Here is a 27,335-nt window from a genome sequence, read left to right on the forward strand (position 1 = left end):
TGTTTTCTTCCAACGCCGCTCCGCATCCCTGAACACTTGCCGGAGCTTTTTAGTGGTGTTATTGTGCCAAGGTTGTCTATTGATACGTCGCACTCTGCCATGGATGAGAGGGGCAACCGTGTCAATAGCTGATGCGAGAGTGGCATTGTAGAAAGCAGCGGCACTGTCTGTGTCGTGGAGTGAGGATATGGATGCCAGTGGTAGGATGGAGTCACAGAATGTGTGGGTGTCTAGGTGTGCAAGGTTTCTGCGGTGGTGCGCATGTTGCTGGACATGGGTGACCGGTGAGGAGGACAGGGATGAGAAGGTGAGCAGATGGTGGTCGGATAGAGGGAGAGGGGAGGTGGTGAAGTTAGATAGACAGCAGAGACCGGTGAATATCAGGTCTAAAGTATGTCCGTCTGTGTGGGTGGCTGCGGCGGACCACTGAGTAAGTAGAAAGGATGAGGTACGGGACAGAAGTTTGGAGGCTGTTGACTGAAGGGTATCAATGGGGATGTTGACGTCACCCATGATGATGGTGGGAATGTCAGCAGAGAGAAAGTGAAGAAGCCAGGTGGAGAATTGGTCAATAAAGGCAGTGACCTGGCCTGGAGGTCGGTATATGACGGCCACTTGGAGGTTGGAGGGAGAGTAGATGCGGACAGAATGGACTTCAAAAGAAGGGAGGATAAGGGAGGGAAGAGGTAGGATTGTGTTAAAGGTGCAGTTTGAAGAAAGGAGAAGCTCATCATACAGCCCCACTATCCTAGATAAAGTCAAAACAAAAGCTTTAATGGAAACATGATCACCTACCAAACTGTGAGGGAAAAATGCTTGTGAAAGCAAACATGAATCCTAATGTTCTACGCTCATGCTGAATTTCAGATTCGTGAAATTCACTCATCTCTCTTCACTAGTATATTTTTAAGCATTTTTTTAATAAAAATTGTCATAAAGTTCATCCAATTTTTCAAACATTTCCGTGGCATTTTCTTTACTATTGCCATTAAGTGTCATTTTTACATTTTATTAAAAAAAATGCATGCTGCACGTTAAAAAAAAAAGTTATAAAAAATCCTTTACTTTTGTAATAGTGAATTTACTTTTTATTTACATACCACCACTTTCAAAATAATGGGAAAAAAGGACATGAAACCTTTTTTTCTAAACAATTATGTGTGTTAAACTGCTAGCTAGATAGAAAAAGTATCCATTAAAAGCACTGGAAAATATCCTCATGTGGACATCATAAACACTTCATCTTCATGTTAACGGTAAAGTAATAGAGACATAAATAGTTGTTAACTAAAGAAAAAAAAAGATTTAGAGCTGGATATATTCGACTCGGGCATGGTTCACATATATCTGTTGCATAAGGCTTTGTTTTTCTATAGCTGATGTCCAGTGGCGTAGGAAAGGGGGTGCAATACTGGAGACCATGGGGCAGAATGCTGGACACACTGGGGCAATACAGGAGACCATGGGGCAGATTGCTGGACACACTGGGGCAATACTGGAGACCATGGGGCAGAATGCTGGACACAATGGGGCAGTACAGGAGACTATGGGGCAGAATGCTGGACACACTGAATACTGGAGACCATGGGGCAGATTTCAGGACACATTGAGGCAATGCTGGAGACCCTGGGGCAGACTTCTGGACATACTGGGGCAATACTGGAGACCATGGGGCAGATTGCTGGACACACCGGGGCAATACTGGAGACCATGGGGCAGAATGCTGGACACACTGGGGCAGTACAGGAGACTATGGGGCAGAATGCTGGACACACTGAATACTGGAGACCATGGGGCAGATTTCAGGACACATTGAGGCAATGCTGGAGACCCTGGGGCAGACTTCTGGACATACTGGGGCAATACTGGAGACCATGGGGCAGATTGCTGGACACACCGGGGCAATACTGGAGACCATGGGGCAGAATGCTGGACACACTGGGGCAATACAGGAGACCATGGGGCAGATTGCTGGACACACTGGGGCAATACTGGAGACCCTGGGGCAGATTGCTGGACACACTGGGGCAATACTGGAGACCCTGGGGCAGATTTCTGGACACATTGAGGCAATGCTGGAGACCCTGGGGCAGACTTCTGGACACACTGGGGCAATGCTGGACACTGGGGCAGATTGCTGGACACACTGGGGGTAATATACTGGACACACTGGGGCAATGCTGGACACTGGGGGTAATATGCTGGACACACTGGGGAAAGGCTGGACACTGGGGCAGATTGCTGGACACACTGAGGGCAGATTGCTGGACACACTGGGGGTAATATGCTGGACATACTGGGGCAGATTGCTGGACACACTGGGGGTAATATGCTGGACACACTGGGGCAGATTGCTGGACAACATGGGGGTAATATGCTGGACACACTGGGGGCAGGATTTGAGGCATGGGCAGAATGTAGATACGGGGCATGATTGGAGACACGGGGCAGGATTGGATCATGGGGCAGGACGGATACGATGGAGGCTGGTGGGGCAGGATGGGGAGATCATATGGGGTAGAATGGATACTCATGAGGGCAGGATACGACAACATATGGCTGGAGCCAGGAATGAGATAAACGGGGCCAGGGTGGGGAATATTATTACCATAGGGGATAATTAAGGGATATTGTTACTGCAGTGATGTATTTATTTTATTTTTTGAGTATACTGTTTTAAATGGGGGGGCGGTCCTGTTACTGTGCAGAGTGACACTATATCACCTTTTTTTCTTCATGTGGTGTAATGTAGAAGTTGTGAAAAATTAAGTAATGTGTTCTGCAAGCGGAGCTCGAGATAACTGTGTTATTTCCTGCAGAAACGAGTCCTGGCTGGAAGGAATGATGGCGGTCTGTGCTGGATGAAAGATGAAGGACTTCACCTAGAGACGTCACTGGTGAGTCAGTGTTACCTATACACTGACACTATACACTGTATACTATATAGAGGTCCTGTGTATAATGTCACCAGTGATCTCTGTATTACCTCTACACAGACACTGCATACTAAGTACAGATCTCCTGTGAATACTGGCACTTATGGTGATAGTATTGTGGTTTTTTTTTATTACTGATCAGTATTGTAGTATTCAGTCACTATGTGGTGGTAATATGTGGTCTGGAAATGGTGCGGTGGTATTTGTCCCTTGTATGTAGTATTATTCGGTCACTATGTGGCCTGGTCATGGTGTGGTGGTATTAAGTCACAGGTGTGGCATGTGGGGGTGACACCATTAGGCCCAGTTTAAGTTCTACAAAACAGGAAAACCATTTTTGGTAACCTTTGTGTGTATTGAGCTGGGGGGGGGGATAGGGGGGGGGGCGCCAAACTCGGGAACAGCCCCGGGCGGCAAAAGCTCTAGCTACGCCTCTGCTGATGTCACTCAGGTAGATTATAATTGAAAAAAATATATCATTTGTTTCAGGCTTTTTCTCCATTCATTTCCAGGCACAAGTCCATACCTAGATCACATTACATGAAACATGATCAGGACCCTAGAACTGCACCTGCATGTGAAAGTAAGAATGATCCCCTGCAAACAATGGGGTCAGCTCCTCTATTATCCTGCCTTTCTGTTAAACACTGGATGGAAACATTATACAGCATTGAAGATATGTGTTGACCAAGGCTGACATGGGCTTCATTTATGTCCTTCCTTACTTTTTTCCATCCTACCTCCCTTTCTTCCCTCTCTACTTCTCCTACCCTCTATAAACACTATCTTTCAATTCCTTTATATCTCCTTAGGTTTCGCTCTCTCCCCACTCTCCATCCTTTCCTTCATTCTTTTCTTCTGCTACTTTGTATCCATTCCTTTCTACCTACATTTTTCCTTCCTCTACTCATTCTCATTCCTTTCCTCTTCTTTCCTTTCCTCTTTCTTCCTTTCTCCTTCAATCCTCTCATATTCTTCCTTTCTTCCTTTCCTCTTTTCTTTCATATTTCTTTCCTTCCTTTCTTCAATCCATCTACCCCCACACTCCTACCTTCCTTCCTTCCTCTTAAATTCTTCCTACCTTTCTTTCCTCTTCCTTTTTTTTCCTTCTTTTTATCTTTTCTCACTACCTTTCTTCCCTCTTACTTTCTTTTCTCATTTTTCCTTTCTTCTTCTTTTCTTTCGACTTTTCATTCCTCTTCCTTCCTTCTTTCATCCATTTGTCCCTACTTCCCCCTTCTCTTCTTCAATCACTCCATCACTTTTGTCTTTTTTCACGTGAACTAGATAGCCAAACATTGAATATAGCTACAAATGAAAAGATACATTTTGAGCTATTCTATCCTCTGAAGAAGGTTCACTAGGTAAAATAATGTAAGTGGAATTGTACAAAACACAACCATAATTTCTGCCAAATAAATGTTTGAAATTTTTGCTTCAAATGGTCCCAGCAAGAGTGTAAAAAAGAAAATATTATTGATTTTTTAATTTAACATTCTTCTGTCATTATTGCTATGCTATGAATCTATGCAAAAAAATAAAAAAAAATAAGGGCAAGTCTTTATCATGGGATAGGCGCTGGAGGAGGTTGGGCAAATGACCCATGATTCAGGAGATGCTAATAATTTAAATGATTGCAGCCAAATCATTCTTCTGTTGCGATGTATGGATACTTACAATTCTGAAATATTCACCATTGTTAGATTATGTATGTTTCTCTCTGTTCTGATCTTAAAAATGGTAACAGTAATAAAGACTATATAGACATGTTAATCTCTCAGCTGATTACTCTCCATACCAAGGAATCGGATCCCCAAGCTTCATTCTTGTAAATCCCTTGAGAACCATTAGTGCAATATACATTTCCAACAGATTTTATTAACCTTTTATTTTCAAGTGAAATTGGCAATAACTTGCTGGGTAAATAGAAAGCAAGGTGGAATTATTGGGAATACGCCATATATTACATTTTGAGGTGGCTGTCAGTGATCCTGTCGTGCCTAGATAAGGTGGAGGGGTGTCCATATAAATAAATAAAAGTGAAATGAGACATAGCTCTGAACAGCCAATGTTACTGGAGACTGGATCGGTCATACCAATCAGGGGTCTTCTCAGGGATAGTGAGGGTATTTGCACACTTCCAGATTGTCCAATAGGAGCCGCAATAGGACCTGAGCATGTGACCCCCGACCTCCAATGGGAGGCTGTAACGTGGGCATGCTCAATATGGGAAAAGCTGGACTTAGTCACAGAAACGCCTGCTCGCTGCTGATCAGTGCTGGCTACAAAGGCAGAGCATGGAAAGACAGCAGTAACCAAGCGCAGAGCCAGATGCTGGGATCTACATCTCTGCTGAGCAGGTTCCACTGTGGTTGGAGGAGAATAGGAGACCGCAGTAGACATGGTTCGAGATTCCCCCTGTACAGCGGCGGGAACTCAACACTCACATTACCCCTCTCCTAAGGCCTCGCTAGACTCGAAGGCCGCCATGAGCTGCAGAGCCCAAATGTGCTCTGCAGGCTCCCAGGACCTATGCTCTGGACCATGACCCTTCCAATTCACCAAATAGAATCTTTTGCCACGTACCACCTTACATCCCATGATGGCATTCACCTCATAATCGTCAGTGGATGAACCCGATGTCCCCGCAGATGACTCGGAAAACCAGGAGATGTGAACGGCTTTGGAGGGACACATGAAAGGTATCGGTGATGCCTAGGCGTGGAGGAAGGGCCAGACGGTAGACCACAGCGTTAACCTGCTCCATGACTTTGAAGGGGCCTAAGAAGCGAGGTGCAAACTTAGTGGACTCAACTTGCAGCCTGATGTTATGGGCGGAGAGCCACAATAAATCACCACGAGAAAAGGTCGGAGAGAGGCGCCAATGTGCATCGGCGGAGACCCTCATTCTGTCCTTGGAGGCCCGGATGGCATCCTGTGTGTGGTCCAAAATATCACATGCCTCCACAGTCAAGTCTGCCACCATGGAATTGGCGGAAGACACGGGCATGGGCACAGGAACCTGCCGATGCTGGCTATAATTAAGGAGGAATGGGGTCTGCCCAGTGGAGTCAGCTAAGGGGTTGTTCAGAGCAAACTCCACCCACTGTAGCAAGGATGCCTAGTCATCCTGCCTGGCTGAGACAAAATGTCGCAGGTATGTGACCAGGGTCTGGTTGGCCCTCTCTACCAAGCCATTCATCTCGGGATGGTATGCTGAAGAGAGATTCAGCTCGATGCTGAGAAGAAGACAAAGCTCTCTCCAGAACCGAGATGCAAACTGGGAACCCCGGTCACTGACAATTTTGTCTGGCATACTGTGTAGTTGGAAAACGTGCTTGATAGACAACGCTTCCAAAGCAAGTGCAGAATGTAGCCGTGGAAGCGGCACCAAGCGCACCATTTTGGAAAAATGTTCGGTGACTACAAGTGTTGAGCGATACCGTCCGATACTTGAAAGTATCGATATCGTATAGTATCGGCCGATACCCGAAAAATATCGGATATCGCCGATACCGATATCCGATACCAATACAAGTCAATGGGACATCAAGTATCGGAAGGTATTCTCATGGTTCCCAGGGTCTGAAGGAGAGGAAACTCTCCTTGAGGCCCTGGGATCCATAGGGATGTGTAAAATAAAGAATTAAAATAAAAAATATTGATATGCTCACCTTTCCGGCGGCCCCTGGACATCACGCTGGTAACCGGCCGGCTTCTTTGTTTAAAATGAGCGCCTTCAGGACCTGCGAATGACGTCGCGGCTTCTGATTGGTCGCGTGCCGCCCATGTGACCGGCACGCGACCAATCAGAAGCCGCGACGTCATTCGCAGGTCCTGAAGGCGCTCATTTTAAACAAAGAAGCCGGCCGGTTACCAGCGTGATGTCCAGGGGCCGCCGGAGAGGTGAGCATATCAATATTTTTTATTTTAATTCTTTATTTTACACATCCCTATTGATCCGATACCGATACCCGATACCACAAAAGTATCGGATTTCGGTATCGGAATTCCGATACCGCAAGTATCGGCCGATACCCGATACTTGCGGTATCGGAATGCTCAACACTAGTGACTACTCAAATAATAGTGCAGCTACAGGACTTGGGTAAGCTCACCAAAAGTCCATCCTGATCATTTCCCAGGGCATGTCTGCCACCGGCCAGGTGTACAGTAGCACAGCAGGCCGTTGTCGAGGAGACTTATTCTTGGCACAGGAAACAAAGTCCCGAATATAGTCTCAGACGTCTCAAGCCATATGCGGCCACCAGTACGTCCTCGCCAGAAGCTCAAATGTCCTCTTGGTCCCAAAATGTCCACCCACCCTGGATGAGTGAGCCCAAGAGAGAACCTCTGGTCACAAATTAGATATCACAAAAGTCTTGCCTGAGGGCACAAACTCTAGCCAAAACCAGGGCCACAGTTCTCAGGCTCTCTGAAGGGACAATAAGCCAAGGCTCTTCCTCCTCAGATGACACTATGGAGCGGGAGAGAGTATCGGCACGGATGTTCTTCTCACCAGAGAGAAAATGGAGGGTGAACTGGAACCAGGAAAAGAACAGGGACCATCCAGCCTGACGAGAATTAAGCTTCTGGGCAGTCTGCATATGCACCAAATTTTTGTGGTCGGTGTAAACTTGGAAGGGGTAGCGAGCCCCCTCCAGGAGGTGTCTCCACTCCGAGAAGGCCAACTTCATGGCTAGTAACTCCCTGTCCCCGATTTAATAATTCCTCTCTGCTGGTGTAAAGTCTTGGAGAAGACGAAGCAAGGATGCTTCCCACCCTGAGCGTCCTTCTGAAAGAGGACTGCTCCAGCACCGACGGAAGTGGCATCCACCTCCATGATATATGGTTTATCAACATCGGGGCGATGTAAAATGGGAACGATAGCGAAGTGTGACTTAATAGAGAGAAAGGCCTTGGAGACCTCCTGCGACCACAATTTGGGATTTTCTCCCTTCTTGGTGAGGACAACCAAGGGAGTTACCAAAGTTGAGAAGTGCGGAATGCACTGGCGATAATAATTAATGAACCCCATAAAGCGCTGCAGCGCTTTAAGAAAATGGGGTTTCTGCCAGTCCATCACAGCCTGTAGCTTGGCAGAATCCATGGTTAATCCCCGTGCGGGGATGATATTGCCAAGGAAAGGCGAGGACTCCTGTTCAAACACACATTTCTCCAACTTGGCACAGAGGGAGTTTGCACGTAGGAGGTCGAAGACTTTGCAAACATCTCTCCGGTGGGAGTCTATATCTGGAGAGTAGATGAGAATATCATCCAGATAGACTACAACCGAGGTAGTGAGCATACCCCGGAAGATATCATCACCAGGTATTCATAGTGCCCGTCCCTGGTGTTAAATGACTTCTTCCATTCGTCCCCCTCATGGATGCAAATCAGGTTGTAAGCACCCCGCAACCTATTGAATAGCTCTGATATCAGAGGCAGAGGGTATTTGTTCTTAAGAGTGATGACATTGAAACCCCTGTAATCAATGCATGGACATTGTTCTCCGTTCTTCTGCACGTTAAAGAACCCAGCCCCTGCAGGTGACACTGACTTCCTAATGAATCCTCTCTCCAGATTCTCCTTGATGTTTTGGGACATCGCCTCCATCTCTGGGAGAGATAGGGGATAGACTCGACCCCGGGGAGGCTCTCTACCAGCCAAGAGGTCAATAGGACAGTCATAGGGGGGGTGAGGCAGAAGGGTCTCCGCAGCCATCTTGGAGAATACGTCCACATAGGGCCAATAGTGCTTGAGGAGAGAGGAAAGATCTGTGGTTACTTCAGTAGTAGCAACCTGAATGCACTCCCTCAGACATCTACCCTCACAAGATTAACTCCATCTCAAAATTCTCCCTGTGGACCACTCTATATGTGGGGAGTGGTAACGTAACCAGGGTATCCAAAAGCAGGATCTCATCTATCCCCTCGGGAATGACCCATAAGGAAATAATCTCCTGATGGGATGGCGACATAGAAAGAGTAAATGGGATGGTCTGGTGTGTTATCTGTGAGGGCAATGTCGACCCATTCACCACTCTTCCGGTCATTGGTTTGGCGAGCATCACCAGGGGTATTGCGTGTCGTTGGGTGAAGGCAGAAGACATGAAGTTGCCCTCTGCCCCGGAATCCATGCAAAGCTCTATCCTATGAGTGGATGGGCCTATAATAATTGTCCCCTTGAAGGACAGTTTGGAGGAAAATGTATCCGTGTCTAGTGTACTTCCTCCTACAACCAGTAGAGGCTGAAGTTTTCCCAACCACTGGGGATATTTCCTAGCATAATTTCCAGACTGCTGGCATACAGGGCAGACCTTGGGTGTACGAGCGGTCCGAGACTTAGACCCCGCCCATGACACCTCCATGGCCTGAGGTGGCTCGGATGCCTGGACTGGAGAATCCAGAGGTTTGGTGAAGGTGGGAGCCAGGCGAAACCTCTGCCTACACTGGGCTTGCTCCAACCTTCGCTCATTAAAGCGAAGGTCGATGCAGGTAGATATAGCTATTAGCTCCTCTAGTGTGGCAGGAATCTCCCTAGTGGCCAAGGCGTCCTTCACATGGTCAGCCAGTCCTCTCCAGAACACTGGGATAAGGACTTTATCCGACCAGTCCAACTCAGATGCCAATGTCCGGAAGTGGATAGCAAAATGGCTGACCATGGACAAGCCCTGTATCAATGCCAGCAGTTGGAGCGCCGAATCATGGGTGATACGAGGTCTCATAAAGACCTGTTTCAGAGTGTCCAGGAACCTTGGAGCAGACTGCACCACATGATTGTCACGCTCCCACAGCAGCGTTGCCCACTCCAATGCCCTGCCCGACAGAAGAGATATATAATAAATCCCACTCTAGCCCATTCTGTGGGAAAACCTGAGCCAGGAGCTCAAGATGTATGGTACACTGGCTCACGAATCCCCGACACAGCTTACTGTCACCAGCAAACTTATCCGGCAACGGGAGACGGGATAATGTCAGAGCAGGGGTGGCAGTGGACAAACTGGCTGCAGCCATGCTAGCAGTCTGAACAGCTACTGTGGTAACATCCACAGCTGAGGTTGTACGCTCGAGAGAGCCGCCAACCTGCCGTCCAGCTGCTGGATGTATCGCTGCAGTCGCTGTTCATCCGCCATTATTAGCCAAACCTGGTGCTAGTATAATGTTAGGACTAGTGGAACGCACTGAATAATAATATTAAAGAATATGATTTGCGTTTGCAGACCGGGGTCCACCATGCAGAGATGACACCTGCTGCTGAGTAATGGCGGATGGATGATTGCTCACACGTGGGTTAGACCTCTCCCAGTGTGAATAGAAGCGAACTTTGTTGCTTCACAGAGTCGCCATAAATACGCTGCACCCTGTTAGCAGTCACAGGGTGCAGCTGAAGGACACTAGTGGAATCCCTATGAATCACCCCCACTAAACTGGTGATTGGACTCGCTCTGACCCTTGGTGGCTTTTGAGCCCACGCCTGAGGATGTCATGAGTCAGATGCTGAGTCCAAGCAAGAGTTCACACCCTACACTGACTGGCTATCAGGAAAGCGCACTGATTGCGCACAGTGCCGTACAAGCGGGCACTGTGATTAGACAATGAAACATGTGCAAAGTGTGCAGGTTGCACTGTTGGGCGCTAGGTAGCTTCCACCATTCGCGAGCAGTCATCAACACAAGGAATGGGAATGATTAAGGAGCTTTCATCCATCGACATACATCCATCTACATACACACGGTATCAAATTTATTTTCTGTTTCTATTTTCTGCCATCTCTATTTGATGACATGCTGCTGGTAAGAAATTATGTTGAAAAAAGGTAAAAACAATTTAAAAAAAAATATAAACAGGGAAGGGGAATCTACCGTATTTTTTTTATTACAAATTGCTTTGCAGTGGAAAAATACATAAATAACATATACAGTAACATACACTGCTCAAAAAATAAACGGAACACTTAAACAACAGAATATAACCCCAAGTAAATCAAACTTCTGTGAAATCAAACTGTCCACTTAGGAAGCAACACTGTTTGACAATCAATTTCACATGCTGTTGTGCAAATGGAATAGACAACATATGGAAATTATTGGCAATTACCAAGACACACTCAATAAAGGAGAGGTTCTGCAGGTGGGGACCACAGACCACATCTCAGTACCAATGCTTTCTGGCTGAAATTTTGGTCACTTTTGATGTTGGTTGTATTTTCACACTCGTGGTAGCATGAGATGGAGTCTACAACCCACACAAGTGGCTCAGGTAATGCAGCTCATCCTGGATGTCACAGGAGACAGGGAGGGGGGAGTGTTGTGAATTCTGTTGTCGAACTCCCTCCTGTGGTCGTGAATGGTACTTCGGTGAGTTCTGTCCATGGACTCCCTCTGGTGGCTGTGAGTGGAGCTGCTGCTTCTGAGGTTCCTTACACAGGTGACGTGGTTTATCCTTTGGTTGGCTGCTCTATTTAACTCCACTCAGATCATTACTCCATGCCAGCAATCAATGTTCCTGCATTGGTTCAGTTCGCTCTTGGATCTTTCTGGTGACCTGTTTACTCCAGCAGAAGCTAAGTTCCTGCTAGTTATTAGTTGTTCATTGTTTCCTTGTCCAGCTGGATATCATGATTTTGCCATGCTAGCTGGAAGCTCTGGGATGCAGAGTGGCATCCCGACTAACGGTGCGGAGGTCTTTTTCACACTCTGCGTGGTCTTTTGTAGTTTTTTGTGCTGACCGCAAAGATACCTTTCCTGTTATGACCTGGTGGTCAGGACAATAATGGACCTGGTGGTTAAGAGCACACGGAATGACCTGATAGTTACTGATAATAAAGGACGAGCTCTGGGACGTGGGAACTCTGCTGACCGCAATCCCTAATCCTATCACACACACTAGAAATAGCCGTGGATTGCGCCTAACGCTCCCTATGCAACTCGGCACAGCCTAAGGAACTAGCTAGCCCTGAAGATAGAAAAATAAAGGCTACCTTGCCTCAGAGAAATTCCCCAAAGGAAAAGGCAGCCCCCCACATATAATGACTGTGAGTAAAGATGAAAATACAAACACAGAGATGAAATAGATTTAGCAAAGTGAGGCCCGACTTACTGAACAGACTGAGGATAGGAAAGGTTGCTTTGCGGTCAGCACAAAAACCTACAAAAAGACCATGCAGAGGGCGCAAAAAGACCCTCTGCACCGACTCACGGTGCGGAGGCGCTCCCTCTGCGTCCCAGAGCTTCCAGCAAGCAAGACAACAATAAAATAGCAAGCTGGACAGAAAAATAGCAAACCAAAGAAAATACAAGCAGGAACTTAGCTTCTGCTGGGAAGACAGGTCACAAGAACGATCCAGGAGAGAACAAAACCAATACTGGAACATTGACAGGTGGCATGGAGCAAAGATCTAAGTGGAGTAAAATAGAGCAGCCAGCTAGCGAATTAACCTCGTCACCTGTGGAAGGAAACTCAGAAACACCCACCAGAGGAAGTCCATGGACAGAACCAGCCGAAGTACCATTCATGACCACAGGAGGGAGCCCGACAACAGAATTCACAACACTTTCCTATCCTCTGTCTGTTTAGTAAGTCTGGCCTCCCTTTGCTGAAACCTGTTTCATTTCTGCGTTTGTGACTTTCATCTTTACTCACAGTCAATATATGTGGGGGGCTGCCTTTTCCTTTGGGGAATTTCTCTGAGGCAAGGTAGGCTTTATTTTCTATCTCTAGGGCTAGCTAGCTTTTAGGCTGCGAAGAGGCGTCTAGGGAGTGTCAGGAACGCTCCACGGCTATTTCTAGTTGTTGTGATAGGATTAGGGGTTGCGGTCAGCAGGGCTCCCACATTCCAGAGCTTGTCCTGTGTGAGTTTAACTATCAGGTCGTGCCGGGTGCTCCTAACCACCAGGTCCATAACAGGGGAGGTAGGAGGGCAACAATACAGCAGCAGGACCGCTACCTAAGCCTTTTTGCAAGGAGGAACATGAGGCGCACTGCCAGAGCCCTGCAAAATGACCTCCAGCAGGCCACAATGTGCATGTGTCTGCACATACGGTTAGAAACCGACTACATGAGGATGGTCTGAGTGCCCGACGTCCACAGATGGGGGTTGTACTCACAGCCCAAACACCGTGCAGGACGCTTGGCATTTATATATACATATTGGCATATATATATACTAGCTATGGAACCTGTTCAATGCCAGAGTTACATAGTTACATAGTTATTAAGGTTGAAGGAAGACTATAAGTCCATCTAGTTCAACCCATAGCCTAACCTAACATGTCCTAACATGTTGATCCAGAGGAAGGCAAAAAAAACCTATGTGGCAAAGAGTAAGCACCACATTGGGGAAAAAATTCCTTCCCGACTCCACATACGGCAATCAGACTAGTTCCCTGGATCAACGCCCAATCAAGGAATCTAGTATATATACCCTGTAACATTATACTTTTCCAGAAAGGCATCCAGTCCCCTCTTAAATTTAAGTAATGAATCACTCATTACAACATCATACGGCAGAGAGTTCCATAGTCTCACTGCTCTTACAGTAAAGAATCCACGTCTGTTATTATGCTTAAACCTTCTTTCTTCCAGACGTAGAGGATGCCTCCTTGTCCCTGTCTCAGGTCTATGATTAAAAAGATCATCAGAAAGGTCTTTGCACTGTCCCCTCATATATTTACACATTGTAATAAGATCACCCCTTAGTCTTCGTTTTTTTCCAAACTAAATAGCCCCAAGTGTAATAACCTATCTTGGTATTGCAGACCCCCCAGTCCTCTAATAACCTTGGTCGCTCTTCTCTGCACCCGCTCTAGTTCAGCTATGTCTTTCTTATACACCGGAGACCAGAACTGTGCACAGTATTCTAAGTGTGGTCGAACAAGTGACTTGTATAGAGGTAAAATTATGTTCTCCTCATGAGCATCATGAGCAGAGTGGTGAGTATTTTTATTGGTACATTTCCAGCATAATTTTTTTTAAGGCACTGTGTCTGCTAATTCACATACACAATGTCTTCATTAAAATGGCTCCAAATGTGGTATGCGCACACGCTGACTCAACGCCATTTTATTGAAGTATTCTACTACAAAATCAAAGGTAACCTGTCACCATAAATAACACTATAAACAAGCAGATATGGGGTTAATCTTCAGGTTAAGAGTGTTAATATGTTGTCTGGTGCAAGCACGCAGCTGAATTCAATGGGGAGAAATTGAACTTTCTCATTCGGTTTCAGTCATTGCTCTGATCATACAATGCGGCCGCTATAACCGTGCCCCCGTTCCTGACTGACACTCCCTCTACATTGTGGCCGGCTCTCAGTTAGGGCCAAGTGTGCAATAACAGCTGCAGTTCTGTATTCTCAGAGCAATGACTGAACCCGAATCACCCCCGAACCTATGACTAAAGTGAAATGATAGTGAGGAGAAAAAAGTTATTTTTCTCCCCACTGCATGTGACGTACAAAAACAATAAACACTCCTACTCACCTTTCCCTTGCTCTCCTGCAGTGCGTCAACTGTGTTAAAAATGTAAATAAAATGTCATCGGAGTTGGCGAGTGTGCATACCATACTATCCAGTCCCATTGTGTTGAAGACACGGTGTGTGTGAATTTTTCTTAAATAAAATGGCACCTGAAATTGTGGTATGCGCAGACGCTGACTATTCCTCCAGCCTCGTCCCCCTTCCTCTCACCTCAAAGCACTGCACTGCCATATATATTATATTACTGCTGCATGCACCCCTCTGATTCCAGCCACTCTGCGCAGGGTACTTCACACGTTATATTATAGATATCCATTAAAAATGCCGATAACGGTCAACAACCATAACAACCCATATTGTAAAGCAAAAGTATCCTGCATTTTAAAAATGATGGAATCCCAAATTTTTTAATTTCACATTCAAAAAAGGGGACATACTGTTAGGGCTAGCGGAATGCACCAAATAATTAGAGAGAAGGTATGAGGTGCGTCCTCAACCCGGGGTCCACCGTGCAGAGATGGAACGTGCTGCTGAGTAATGGCGGACTATATGGTGGTACAATGTGGATACACACATGGGTTAACTTCACCCTGTATGAAGGAAGCGAACTCTGTTGCGTCACAGGGCCGCAGAACCGCACAAAGAGCGCAAGCAAGGAATCACAGAACTCTATCCCAGGACACAGGATTAGAGTTCGTGTAGACCTCTTGCGCTCGACACCACAATTGGGGTATCTGAGAAACTGAGAAAGTAACTTAAATGCACAAGAGTGTGCTGTGCCACTCTGGCGGACGCCATTAACCACCCAGACTTGGGTCAGGAAAAGGCTCTAATAGCGCACGGCGCCACACTGGCGGTCACAGCAATTAGACTCTGTTTCATGTGCTATAGTGCTGATAGCTCAGCCGGGCGCTAGATAGCAGACATCCACCTTACGCAAGCAGTCATACACAAGGGAGGGGATGATTAAAGAACGACTTGCACTCATCAACACACACACGTTTTCAAATGTACACTAGTGCATGGCCGAGCAGTCATGTGAACCTTTTATGGCGGCAGTGCTACAAGACCTTCCAGGTGGACCAATAGGAGCCGCAACAGAACCAGAGCAGGTAACCCCTGACCTCAATGGGAGGTCGTCCCATGGGCATGCTCAGTATGAGAAAAGTAGGACTTAGTCCCAGAAAGAACTGCTCGCTGCTGATCACTGCTGGCTACAAAGACAGAGCCTGGAAGGGCAGCAGTAACCAGTCGTCCAGTAACAGCCAGAACCAGATGCTGGGACCGACGTCTCTGCTGAGCAGGCTCCACTGCGGCTGGAGAAGAATGGGACACTGCAGCAGAGATGGTTTGAGATTCCCCCTATGCATAGGCGGGAACTTGATGCCTAACATGACCCCCCTCCCTGGGCCTCGCTACGCTCGAAGGCAGCAATTATCTGCGGAGCTCGAATGTGCTCAGCAGGCTCTCAGCATCTGTCCTCTGGGCCATAACCCTTCTAATCCACCAAATAAAATATTTTACCACGTAACACCTTACACCCCAAGATAGCGTTCACCTCATAATCGTCCGTAGACGAACCCGATGTCCCGGCAGATGACTCAGAAAACTGGGACATGTGTACGGGCTTTAAGAGGGACACATGAAAGGTGTCGGTGATACCAAAGCATGGAGGAAGGGCCAGACGGTAGACTACAGGATTAACCTGTTCAAGGACCTTGAAGGGACCCAAGTTGCGAGGTGAAAACTTCGTGGACTCAACTCGCAGCCTGATGTTATGGGCAGAGAGCCACACTAAGTTGCCAGGAGCAAAGGTCGGAGCGGGGCACCGTGTGCATCAGCGGAGGACCTCATTCTCTCCTTGGAGGCCCGGATGGCATCCAGAGTGCGGTCCCAAATGTCCCATGCCTCCACAGCCTAGTCTGCCACCCTTGAGTAGGCGGAAGACACAGGCATAAGCACAGGAACCCGCGGATGCTGGCCGTAATTAAGGAGGAATGGAGTCTAACCAGTGGAGTCGGCTACGGCATTGTTTAGCGCAAACTCCGCCCATGGTAGCAAGGATACCCAGTCATCCTGCCTGGCTGAAACAAAATGTCGCATATACAGTATGTGACCGGAGTCTGGTTCACCCCCTCTACCAACCCATTCGTCTCGGGATGATATGATATGCTGAAGAGCTATTCAACTCAATGCTGAGTAGACGACAAACCTCTCTCCAGAACTGAGATGCAAACTGGGGACCCCGGTCACTGACAATTTTGTCCGGCATACCGTGTAGGCGAAAGATATACTTAATAAACAATGCTGCCAGAGCCCATGCAGAAGGTAGCTGTGGAAGAGGCACCAAGTGCACCATTTTGGAAAAATGGTCGTTGATCACCCAAATAATGGTGCAGCTACGTGACTTGCGTAAGCCCACCACAAAATGCATCCCGACCTTCTCCCAGTGCCTGTCCGCCACCGGCAGGGGCTAAAGTAATTCAGCTGGCCATTGTCGAGGGTGCAAAGGCCTCTCTGACCTTTCTGGTGCCTGCGCACTGCAGTACTTTGCTCTGCCCTCAACAGGGCAGACAAAGTACACCTGCGCCGGAGCCGCGGCGTTAAGAGCAGAAGAGGACATCATGGAATGAAGATGGGAGGCGCCGGAGCAGACCTGAGACACCCATTTGACCAGACCGCAGTGGGACCGCCCCTGGGTGAATATAATCTAACCTCTTTTTCTCCACTTTCAAGGTAACATCGGCGGCTTATCTACAGCATTACAGAATGCTGTAGATAAGCCCCTGATGACAGTGACCTTACCTCACCATTGATTTTGGGGGTAACAGGTTCTCTTTAAATACACAAGAGTGCATGCTGTGCCACACTGGTGGACTCCACTAACCACCCAGACTTATTCAGGAAAGGGCTCTAATAGCGTACAACGCCACACTGGTGGTCACAGCAATTAGACGCTGTTTCGCGTGTTATTGTGCTGACAGCTCAGCCGGGCGCTAGATAGCAGACAACCACCTTACACGAGCAGTCATACACAAGGGAGGGGATGATTAAAGAACGACTTGCACTCATCAACACACACATTTTCAAATGTACACTAGCGCATGTCCGAGCGGGCATGTGAACCTTTCAAAGCGGAAGTGCTACAAGACCTTCCAGATGGACCAATAGGAGCCGCAACAGGACCTAAGCATGTGACCCCCAACCTCCAATGGAAGATTGTCCCATGGGCATGCTCAGTATGAGAAAAGCAGGACTTAGTCCCAGAAGACCTGCTTGCTGCTGATCACTGCTGGCTACAAAGAAAGAGCCTGGAAGGGCAGCAGTAACCAGTCGTCCAGTATCAGCCTGAATAAGACGCTGGGACCAATGTCTCTGCTGAGCAGGCTCCACTGCAGCTGGAGAAGAATGGGAGACCGCAGCGGAGATGGTTCAAGACTCCCCGTGTGCAGAGGCAGGAACTTGATACCTAACACATACTTTCATTGTTGAGTAACTATGCGCCCTCAACATAGTATTAAATAAAATAATAACTTGCCTCTCTTAAAGTTACGACGACAGCTGAGAAAAGAAAACATTCTGTCACACGTATTTTTTAAAGAGTTTTTATTATGATTTAGCAGTGAAACGTAAAATATTATGTAATTCTGTTGCGCTAAACTTATATCATATTTAATCTTTTCCGAAACAGCTTTGCATCTCCAGTCATCCCATTGGTTTACTGTTTATCTGGATGCAGCGATATTGTCTTTGTACTGTACCTAGGCATGTGCCATATTGCAATGGAAAGGAACTTGATTACCTTTAATAAATGTGTGCATGAAATAAAAGTATGTTGGTATGAAAACAAATAAATTTATCTATGAATCATATCAGGTTTACTTGCAGTGCCATAAATAACCACATGGTATGATGTTTAGAGAAAACATCGCCAAGACCAAAACAGAGATTAAAATGCTCATCTTCAGGTCTTATTTTTAATTCTTGCATAATATTCTACATTGGATCTACTTATAGTAAGAGAACAAAAACTACATCCATATATTTAGTAATGTTATAAATATTTGGGAAGTCAAAAAGTTGTGACTTCTTTAAATTTAAACATGCATTTAAAATTTCAGAGTGGTAAGGCTTTTGATGAAGCATTTGTATGGAGTAGTACCACCATTACAATAAGTAATACCACCATTACAAATGAGTATGTGTCTTTATAAGAAGCTGTGTTTTGATGTAAGTAATGTTACGATATTTAATGATGAGAGAATTGTCTAAATCTACAGTTTGTCAACTTTTGTGAATTTGTTCAAGAAATTATATTTGCTTCCCAATTAATTTGGTGTGAATTGAGAATATTACAAAACCTCCAATTGTCCTTAAAAAAGTGTGTGACACTCAGGTGTCCCCTAGGACTATATCCAACTTGTCTCAAGCTCTTCAGCACATGCACAGCCTTAGTAATATCAATGTAACCTCAATATGTAAGGCTACAGGGAAACAAATTTTTTACCATGTTTAATTCTATTCTGCATTAGCACATGATTAAACATCCAGGGTAGCGGTCTGCAGGTGTGGAAAGAGCTCAGGAGCTAAGTTCCTTCCACATGCAGGAGATGCAAGCTATAATACATAGCCAACATCTATGTCAAACAACCGAGACTGGAGCTGAGCTTTTTACCACCGCTGTTTACCATCTGTCATCTCTGACTGTAGCATTTAAACAGAGCTGTTGCAGTTGCGAGAGCAAACTGGCTCCCATAGGCCCCTTGTTTTGTAATTGCTGATGGTTTACCATGGTAGCCAGGTGCATGCTGAGCCACCCTATGACTTAGGTCCACATGAGACCATGGCTGAACTTCATAGGAGATAATTATTTATTATATACGGTGGCATTGCAGTATAGAGTACAAGTGATCAAATGATTGTAGATTCAAGTCCCCAAAATAATGTTAAATATGTTAAAAAGTTTTACTGTGAACCATTTTCTGTCATGAGAGTAAGCATTGTGGAAGTGAAAAAAATAGAAAAGGAAATGGGAAAATATCAACTCACCAAATGTAGAATAATGCCTCAATGGAAGGGCGGTGGATGGAGACTCCACACCAGCTTCTGGGTAGTAATTGCAATAGAAGACAAAAATATCCAGCATCTGCGGCATGTAAATGTATTCAAAGATGACTTTTATTGTTATATTTAAAAAAATAATAATTTAAAATAGAAAAAAAATATGGATGTGGAGAACCCGTGAAACACAGGTCTACGCATCTCAAGCTCACACGCTCTTAGCCCTGACAACAGGACTATGGACTAAAATCCATTTTTAAAAAACCTTTCAATTCGTTTTGCGCTATGCAAAAGATCTCCAGTTTCACTTAAATATACTCCAAAAAATCGGCAGCTACTCTGCCACCTTTAATAAATAGCTATAAGAAAACAAAGAGTCCTGATCTAACTCAATGTAGGGGAGCACTATACGATACCTTTTCATATGATGAGGTTCGTTTCCACGGTAGCGGTATGGTCCCAGCGGTAGTCCGGGAGGAAATATGAATAGAAAGAATAGTAGTGGTAATGATTATTCAGGAGTGTGGTCCCGGCCGGTGACTCACTCCCCTCTTTTCTTCTCGCGTCCTTCCTGGTGGTGCACAGATGAAGCCGGTGCACGCTTGGAACCTGTGGCACTGCAGACGCCAAAACAGGACCTTGCGTGACGTAGATGGTCACGTGACCGTCCTAGGTACGGAGCGCTGTGTGAACCAAATCCAACGCGTTTCGAAGATCTCGGTCTTCTTCGTCAGGGATGGTCCACCACCATAGTAAGCTTCCTTATATAGACTTTCTATATGTACTCTAAAGTGGATTGACTTCATTATGTGAATGCAAACAGTTCAACCTCACTATTTAAACCCGTCGGTCTCAACGTATCTAAATTAAAAATCCATCTGCTTTCAGCCCTTACTATGGTGGTGGACCATCCCTGACGAAGAAGACCGAAATCTTCGAGACGCGTTGGATTTGGTTCACACAGCGCTCCGTACCTAGGACAGTCACGTGACCATCTACGTCACGCAAGGTCCTGTTTCGGCGTCTGCAGCGCCACAGGTTCCAAGCGTGCACCGGCTTCATCTGTGCACCACCAGGAAGGATGCGAGAAGAAAAGAGAGGTGTGAGTCACCGGCCGGGACCACACTCCTGAATAATCATTACCACTACTATTCTTTCTATTCATATTTCCTCCCGGACTACCGCTGGGAGCATACCGCTACCGTGGAAACGAACCTCATCATATGAAAAGGTATCGTATAGTGCTCCTGTACATTGAGTTAGATCAGGACTCTTCGTTTTCTTATAGCTATTTATTAAAGGTGGCAGAGTAGCTGCCGATTTTTTGGAGTATATTTAAGTGAAAGTGGAGATCTTTTGCATAGCGCAAAACGAATTGAAAGGTTTTTTATATATACATTTTATTGCGGACAACATTGGTGGTTGTTGTCCTGTTTCTGCAGCAGCAATAAGATCTCCAACACTGCCTGGTTCGCGCCAACCATACTATATACCTTAAAATCCATTTTTGTTTTAATGTGGTGACAGTAAGAGTCCTGTTTTAATATACTCACCTACATGCCGCAGATGCTGGATTTTTTTGTCTTCTGCGGCAGTTATGCAAGTGAGACACAGTGCGACAAAATGTTAGGGGAGGGTTGAGATATTCCAAGTGAAATAGTGTGTGCATAGTGAGGCAAGTAGAGAGACCCTCTGAGAGAGAGTACAGAGATCTGATCCAAGTTTAAATTGGGAAGACAGAGCGACCGAGCAACCACTGTCTTTAAATAAAAGACCTACAGCAGTATTTGCTAAGGAAGGTGGTCCTACAAAGTATTGACTCAGGGGGCTGAATACAAATGCACATCTCAATTTTCAGATATACACTACCATTTAAAAGTTTAGGGTCACCCAGACAATTTTGTGTCTTCCATGCAAACTCATATTTTTATTAATCAAATGAGTTGCCAAATGATTTTTGAAGCTAACCCAGACATTGACAAGGTTAGAAAAAAAGATTTTTATTTGAAATAATAATTTTCTCCTTCAAACTTTGCTTTCTTCAAAGAATGCTCCCTTTGCAGCAATTCTAGCATTGCAGACCTTTGGCATTCTAGCAGTTAATTTGCTGAGGTAATCTGGATAAATTTCACCCCATTCTTCCAGAAGCCCCTCCCACAAGTTGGTTTGGCTTGATGGGCACTTTTTGCGTACCATACGGTCAAGCTGCTCCCACAACAGCTCAATGGTGCTGAGATCTGTTGATTGCACTGGCCATTCCATTACAGATAGAATACCAGCTGTCTGCTTCTTCCCTAAATAGTTCTTGCATAATTTGGAGGTGTGCTTTGGGTCATTGTCCTGTTGTAGGATGAAATTGGTTCCAATCAAGCGCTGTCCACAGGGTATGGCATGGCGTTGCAAAATGGAGTGATAGCCTTCCTTATTCAAAATCCCTTTTACCTTGTACAACAAATCTCCCACTTTACCAGCACCAAAGCAACCCCAGACCATCACATTACCTCTACCATGCTTGACAGATGGGGTCAAACACTCTTCCAGCATCTTTTCACTTGTTTTGTGTCTCACAAATGTTGTTCTGTGTGATCCAAACACCTCAAATTGGATTCTTCTGTCCATAACATTTTTTCCCAATCTTCCTCTGTCCAATGTCTGTGTTCTTTTGCCCATATTAATCTTTTCCTTTTATTAGTCTCAACTATGGCTTTTTCTTTGCCACTCTACCCTGAAGGCCAGCATTCTGGAGTTGCCTCTTCACTGTAGACATTGACACTGGTGTTTTGCGTGTACCATTTAATGAGGCTGCCAGTTGAGGACCTGTGAGGCATCGATTTCTCAAACTACAGACTCTAATGTACTTGCCTTGTTGCTCAGTGCAGCGGAGCCTCCCACTTCTCTTTCTGCTCTGGTTAGAGCCTGTTTGTGCTCTCCTCTGCAGGAAATCTCCAGTTTCTTAGCAATTTCTTGCATAGAATAGCCTTCATTTCTAAGAACAAGAATAGACTGTCAAGTTTCACATGAAAGTTCTCTTTTTCTGGCCATTTTGAGAGTTAATAATCTTTATTTTTATTTTTAATGGAGAGTTTAATGGAACCAACAAATGTAATGCTCCAGATTCTCAACTAGCTCAAAGGAAGGTCAGGTATATAGGTTCTCTAATCAGCCAAACTGTTTTCAGCTGTGCTAACATACTTGCACAAGGGTTTCCAAGGGTATTCTAACCATCCATTAGCCTTCTTACGCAGCAAACAGAAAGTACCATAAGAACACTGTAGTGATGGTTGTTGGAAATGGGCTTCTATACACCTATTATTATATAAGATATTGCATTATAAACCAGACATTTGCAGCTAGAATAGTCATTTACCACATTAACAATGTATAGAGTGTATTTCTGAATCATTTAATGTTAGCTTCATTGAAAAAAACTGTGCTTTTCTTTCAAAAATAAGGACATTTCTAAGTGACCCTAAACTTTTGAATGGTAGTGTGTACTTTTTAAACATTTAGAAAACTAGGAATCATTTCATTTACACTTCACAAATTATTATTACTTTGTGTTGGTATCATATAGCATCCCAATAAAATACATTTAAGTTTGTGGGTGTAGCGTGAAAAAATGTGAACAGGTTCTCAGCGAATCACTACTTTTTCAAAACACTGTGTATATCTTTCTTGGGTATAACCACTAAGCATATTTCATTACTTCGAATCACCAATTGCCTCAATGTGGGAAAATTTTAAAGATATTTGTGGATTTTGTAGATCATGGTGACCATTGATGAAATTGGTGATTATGTATTATTCTTACCAAAGCTAGCTTAATTTCTTTGTTCCTCAAAGTGTAAATAAATGGGTTCAACAATGGAACCACTACTGTGTATATAAGAGCTAGATATTTATCATATTGACTGGTTTGAGGTCTAATATATACAATTATGATAGTGCCATAAAAAAGACTGGTAGCAATCAGATGTGAAGAACATGTCGAAAAAGCTTTGGCTTTCCCCTCTATGGACCGGATTTTTGAGATTGCATAAAAAATATGGAAATAAAAAGCCATAATGAAAATAAAAGGCACAACACAACCAAATGCTGCACTAATAGTGGTGGCTAGTTGACTTCTGAATGGATTAGAACAAGATAAACTTTGCAATGGAGCCAAGTCACAGAAAAAATGGTTTATGACATTGGGGCCACAATAGTTCAAAGTTACCATGAACAAAGTTGGGATTGAACCCATGCCAAATCCAAAGAACCATGGAATTATGACCAACTTGACACAAAGATTATGAGTCATGATGCTTCCATAGGCGAGAGGAAGGTTGATGGCCAGATCTCTATCAAAGGCCATCACAGCAAGTAGACAACATTCAGTTGCTCCAAGTGAACTATATATAAATAATTGTAGAAAGCAGCCAGTGAAGGAAATATACTTCTCAGCTACAATAAGGTTGACTAACAGTTTTGGAACAGTAACAGACACAAACAACATTTCTGAGACTGAAAACACACTAATGAAGAAATACATTGGTAAATGCAAAGAAGATGAAATTTCAACTAAGATTACCGTCAGAAGATTCCCAAAGATGCAAACAAGATACATGATCAATATAATAATAAAAAACAGGACCTGGAATTCATTGAAGTTGTAAAATGACAGGAGAATAATAATAATAATAATAATAATAATAATAATAATTTTATTTAGATAGCGCCAACATATTCCGCAGCGCTTTACAAATTATAGAGGGGACTTGTACAGACAATAGACATTACAGCATAACAGAAATACAGTTCAAAACAGATACCAGGAGGAGTGAGGGCCCTGCTCGCAAGCTTACAAACTATGGGGAAAAGGGGAGACACGAGAGGTGGATGGTAACAATTGCTTTAGTTATTCGGACCAGCTATAGTGTAAGGCTCAGGTGTTCATGTAAAGCTGCATGAACCAGTTACCTGCCTAAGTATGTAGCAGTACAGACACAGAGGGCTAATACTGCATAAAGTGTATGAGAACATGATGCGAGGAACCTTTTTTTTTTTTTTTTTTTTTTTTTTTTTATTATAAATAGGCCACACAGGGATCGTTAGGTTAATGCATTGAGGCGGTAGGCCAGTCTGAACAAATGAGTTTTTAGGGCACGCTTAAAACTGTGGGGATTGGGGATTAATCGTATTAACCTAGGTAGTGCATTCCAAAGAATCGGCGCAGCACGTGTAAAGTCTTGGAGACGGGAGTGGGAGGTTCTGATTATTGAGGATGCTAACCTGAGGTCATTAGCGGAGCGGAGGGCACGGGTAGGGTGGTAGACTGATACCAGGGAGGAGATGAAATTCTTTCACTGAGGTATTGCTAAACTCTTCCATCTGCAGTAAAATGAAATCTGACAAGAAACAGTTATGAACTGCTTAGACTTTTCAATATGATGAAAAACAGCAAACATCAGGATTTTCATCATTCTGCATTAAAACCTAAATTTGCCAAATCTCCAAGGTCTACCATTCATTTCAGATGAAATATAATTGGAACCTGAGTCTTCTGCTCAGGACCCATGTCTAAGAACTGATGTAAAGAAAGATTTTCTTCTGGGGGATTTATTTAAGACATTTTCTGACTTTGCAAAATATTTTCAAAGGGCATGGATTAATAAAAACACTTATACAGATTACATTAAGGCTTGAGTTGGATGGATCAATTCACATGACTCTTGTCCATCAATCAGTTCAGTTCTATTTAACCACTGGAAAAAGATTTGCAAACATTTTACCTTCTGGGATCCCTAACTTGGCTTTTGATTAGCTGGGCTGGCTCAATGTCATCTGGGCATCACGGCAAAATAATGATGTTGCATCAACCCGGCCAATCAACAGTCAGGCATCTCAGAAGGTAAGAAATTCACAAGCCTCCCATTCTAGGGCCGGAGATTACTGACCTGGCTGATAGACCCAAGCTAACAAATCGATCCTCACATTTCTAATTAAGACCATGAATGGATGGTAGATACAAGTTATATAATTTTTACAAAGTAATGCTTATAACTAAGTGTACATGTAAAAAGAGAAAAAGAGAACGTACTGGCTACTTGGGGTATCCTCCAGATATTATGATTTTTTTCAGTCCATAGCTTGTGAATAATAGACAAATATGATGTATGAGAGATTATATATATATATATATATATATATATATATATATATATATATATATGTATATATATATTTTTTTTTTTATGTTTTATGTTTATTAATTGAAGTTAGATGTGAAACTCCAGGGACAGTGACATTTCCTGGCACACATTCTAGAAAAAAAAGTTTGCTGAAAGTGCTCCACTTCTGTTAATACTGTACTTACACAATAACTATGAGAAAACCATTAATGTATATTGTGATTGCAGGAAATTTTGAAATTTTAATACAAAGTAGTGTTGGAAATGAAAATAAGAAGATCCTAGTATAAAAAATGTAAATTAAGAAATGTATTTCATAAAGTATTTTGTTGGTGATTTGGGGCATTGTTGTGAAGTTCCAGTGTAATCCCAGATGCAGGGCTGAAGTGTACCAGTTTTGGGCTCAAACCTTGGTAGGTATGCTAATATTTAAACTTGACCAGGGATTTAGATGCGCTCGACATGTAGAATGCATATTCTCTACATTCCAGTTTAGCCTTTGCCAAAACAAATAGTGACACACTGTGTCTGCAACTAAGGGTTAAGTCTCTTACAAGAAGTGTGTGTGCCCCAATTTACAGAATTTATCCAGAAATAGAAACATAATATTGTAACTACTGCCAAAAGAGATGTCAACACCCAAGGTAAGATAATTGAGTGGTAGGGGAAAAGTAGGCATACAGAGCTCCTACAAAAAGAGGTTCCACATACAAAGGGTACCTACCTCAAAGTCTTTATTTACTGACACAAATTTTAATTATTTGACTCAATTCTTTTATTTCTAGAGACTTAACACTTGTTGCTTCTCAGCACACACACTTGAAAAAAACATTGACTATTTTTCAACAATCACTTAAAGAGCAACTAAACTTTCAATTTTGTGTTGATAATTCTATCCAAGAGTGAAAGTAATTTAACTTTGTAAATCACTATTTTAAGTAGTTTAACTTCAGCCCAGTAAACAACTTCTAATTATCCTATATACCACAGCATACTATGTGTAGTTGTTACGCCGGCCTCTTGCATGCCTTCTAAGTGCTGCCCTATTCACCATGTGTTTTGCTCTGCTTCATCCAGAACTTGACCACTACTATGTGTTTTCTTGTGCTGCTTGAAAACAGACTAGCAGTATTTGGTCAGTATTTTACATCAGTATTTGTAAGCCAAAACCAGGAGTGGGTGATAAATGCAGAAGTGGTACATATCTTTCTATTATACCTTTTCCATATTTGCTCCATTCCTGGTTTTGGCTTACAAATACTGATGTAAAATACTGACCAAATGCTGCTTGTGTGAAGGCAGCCTAAGACTGTCAGAGAAGGATCTGGCGTCTATGACTGGGGCGGGAGGAGCTTGGATGGCATTTCCTACACCTTTCCCTATTGGAACAAGACAAGAGGCTGACAGTGACTTTGAGAAGACGCTCGAGCTTTGTGAAGTGTTTACCACCATTAAGAAATTGAATATGGTGGCTGACAGTGATTTTGAGATGTTGACCGCTGTGAAAGAGTCAAAGATGGCAGCTGACAGTGACTTTAAGATGGCTCCAAACACGGACCAGGAAACAGAGGTCAGTGGGGCAAAAATAAAGGAGGGTGTTGCCTTTTCTTGGCATCATGTGAGAGATTTGGCTGTTATGAACTGGTGGTTTAGAAACACAATGGACCTGGTGGTTAAGAGCACACA

At 44.2% G+C, this 27,335-nt stretch overlaps 1 protein-coding gene across 1 annotated transcript in view; it reads right to left on the bottom strand.

Annotated features, from left to right (window-relative positions):
• Nucleotides 1–26,876, bottom strand: part of LOC138637918 (olfactory receptor 5P62-like) — a 55,623-nt gene extending 28,747 nt beyond the window's left edge. The window contains exons 1-4 of the mRNA XM_069726871.1: nt 26,868–26,876; nt 23,291–24,112; nt 22,721–22,785; nt 22,342–22,465 (exon numbers count right to left, since the gene is read on the bottom strand). Coding sequence (XP_069582972.1) covers nt 22,342–22,465; nt 22,721–22,785; nt 23,291–24,112; nt 26,868–26,876 — 1,020 coding nt within the window. The remainder of the gene's footprint in view (nt 1–22,341; nt 22,466–22,720; nt 22,786–23,290; nt 24,113–26,867) is intronic.
• Nucleotides 26,877–27,335: the final 459 nt, after the last annotated feature.

This window comes from Ranitomeya imitator, chromosome 1 (assembly GCF_032444005.1).
Source record: "Ranitomeya imitator isolate aRanImi1 chromosome 1, aRanImi1.pri, whole genome shotgun sequence".
NCBI lineage: Eukaryota > Metazoa > Chordata > Amphibia > Anura > Dendrobatidae > Ranitomeya > Ranitomeya imitator.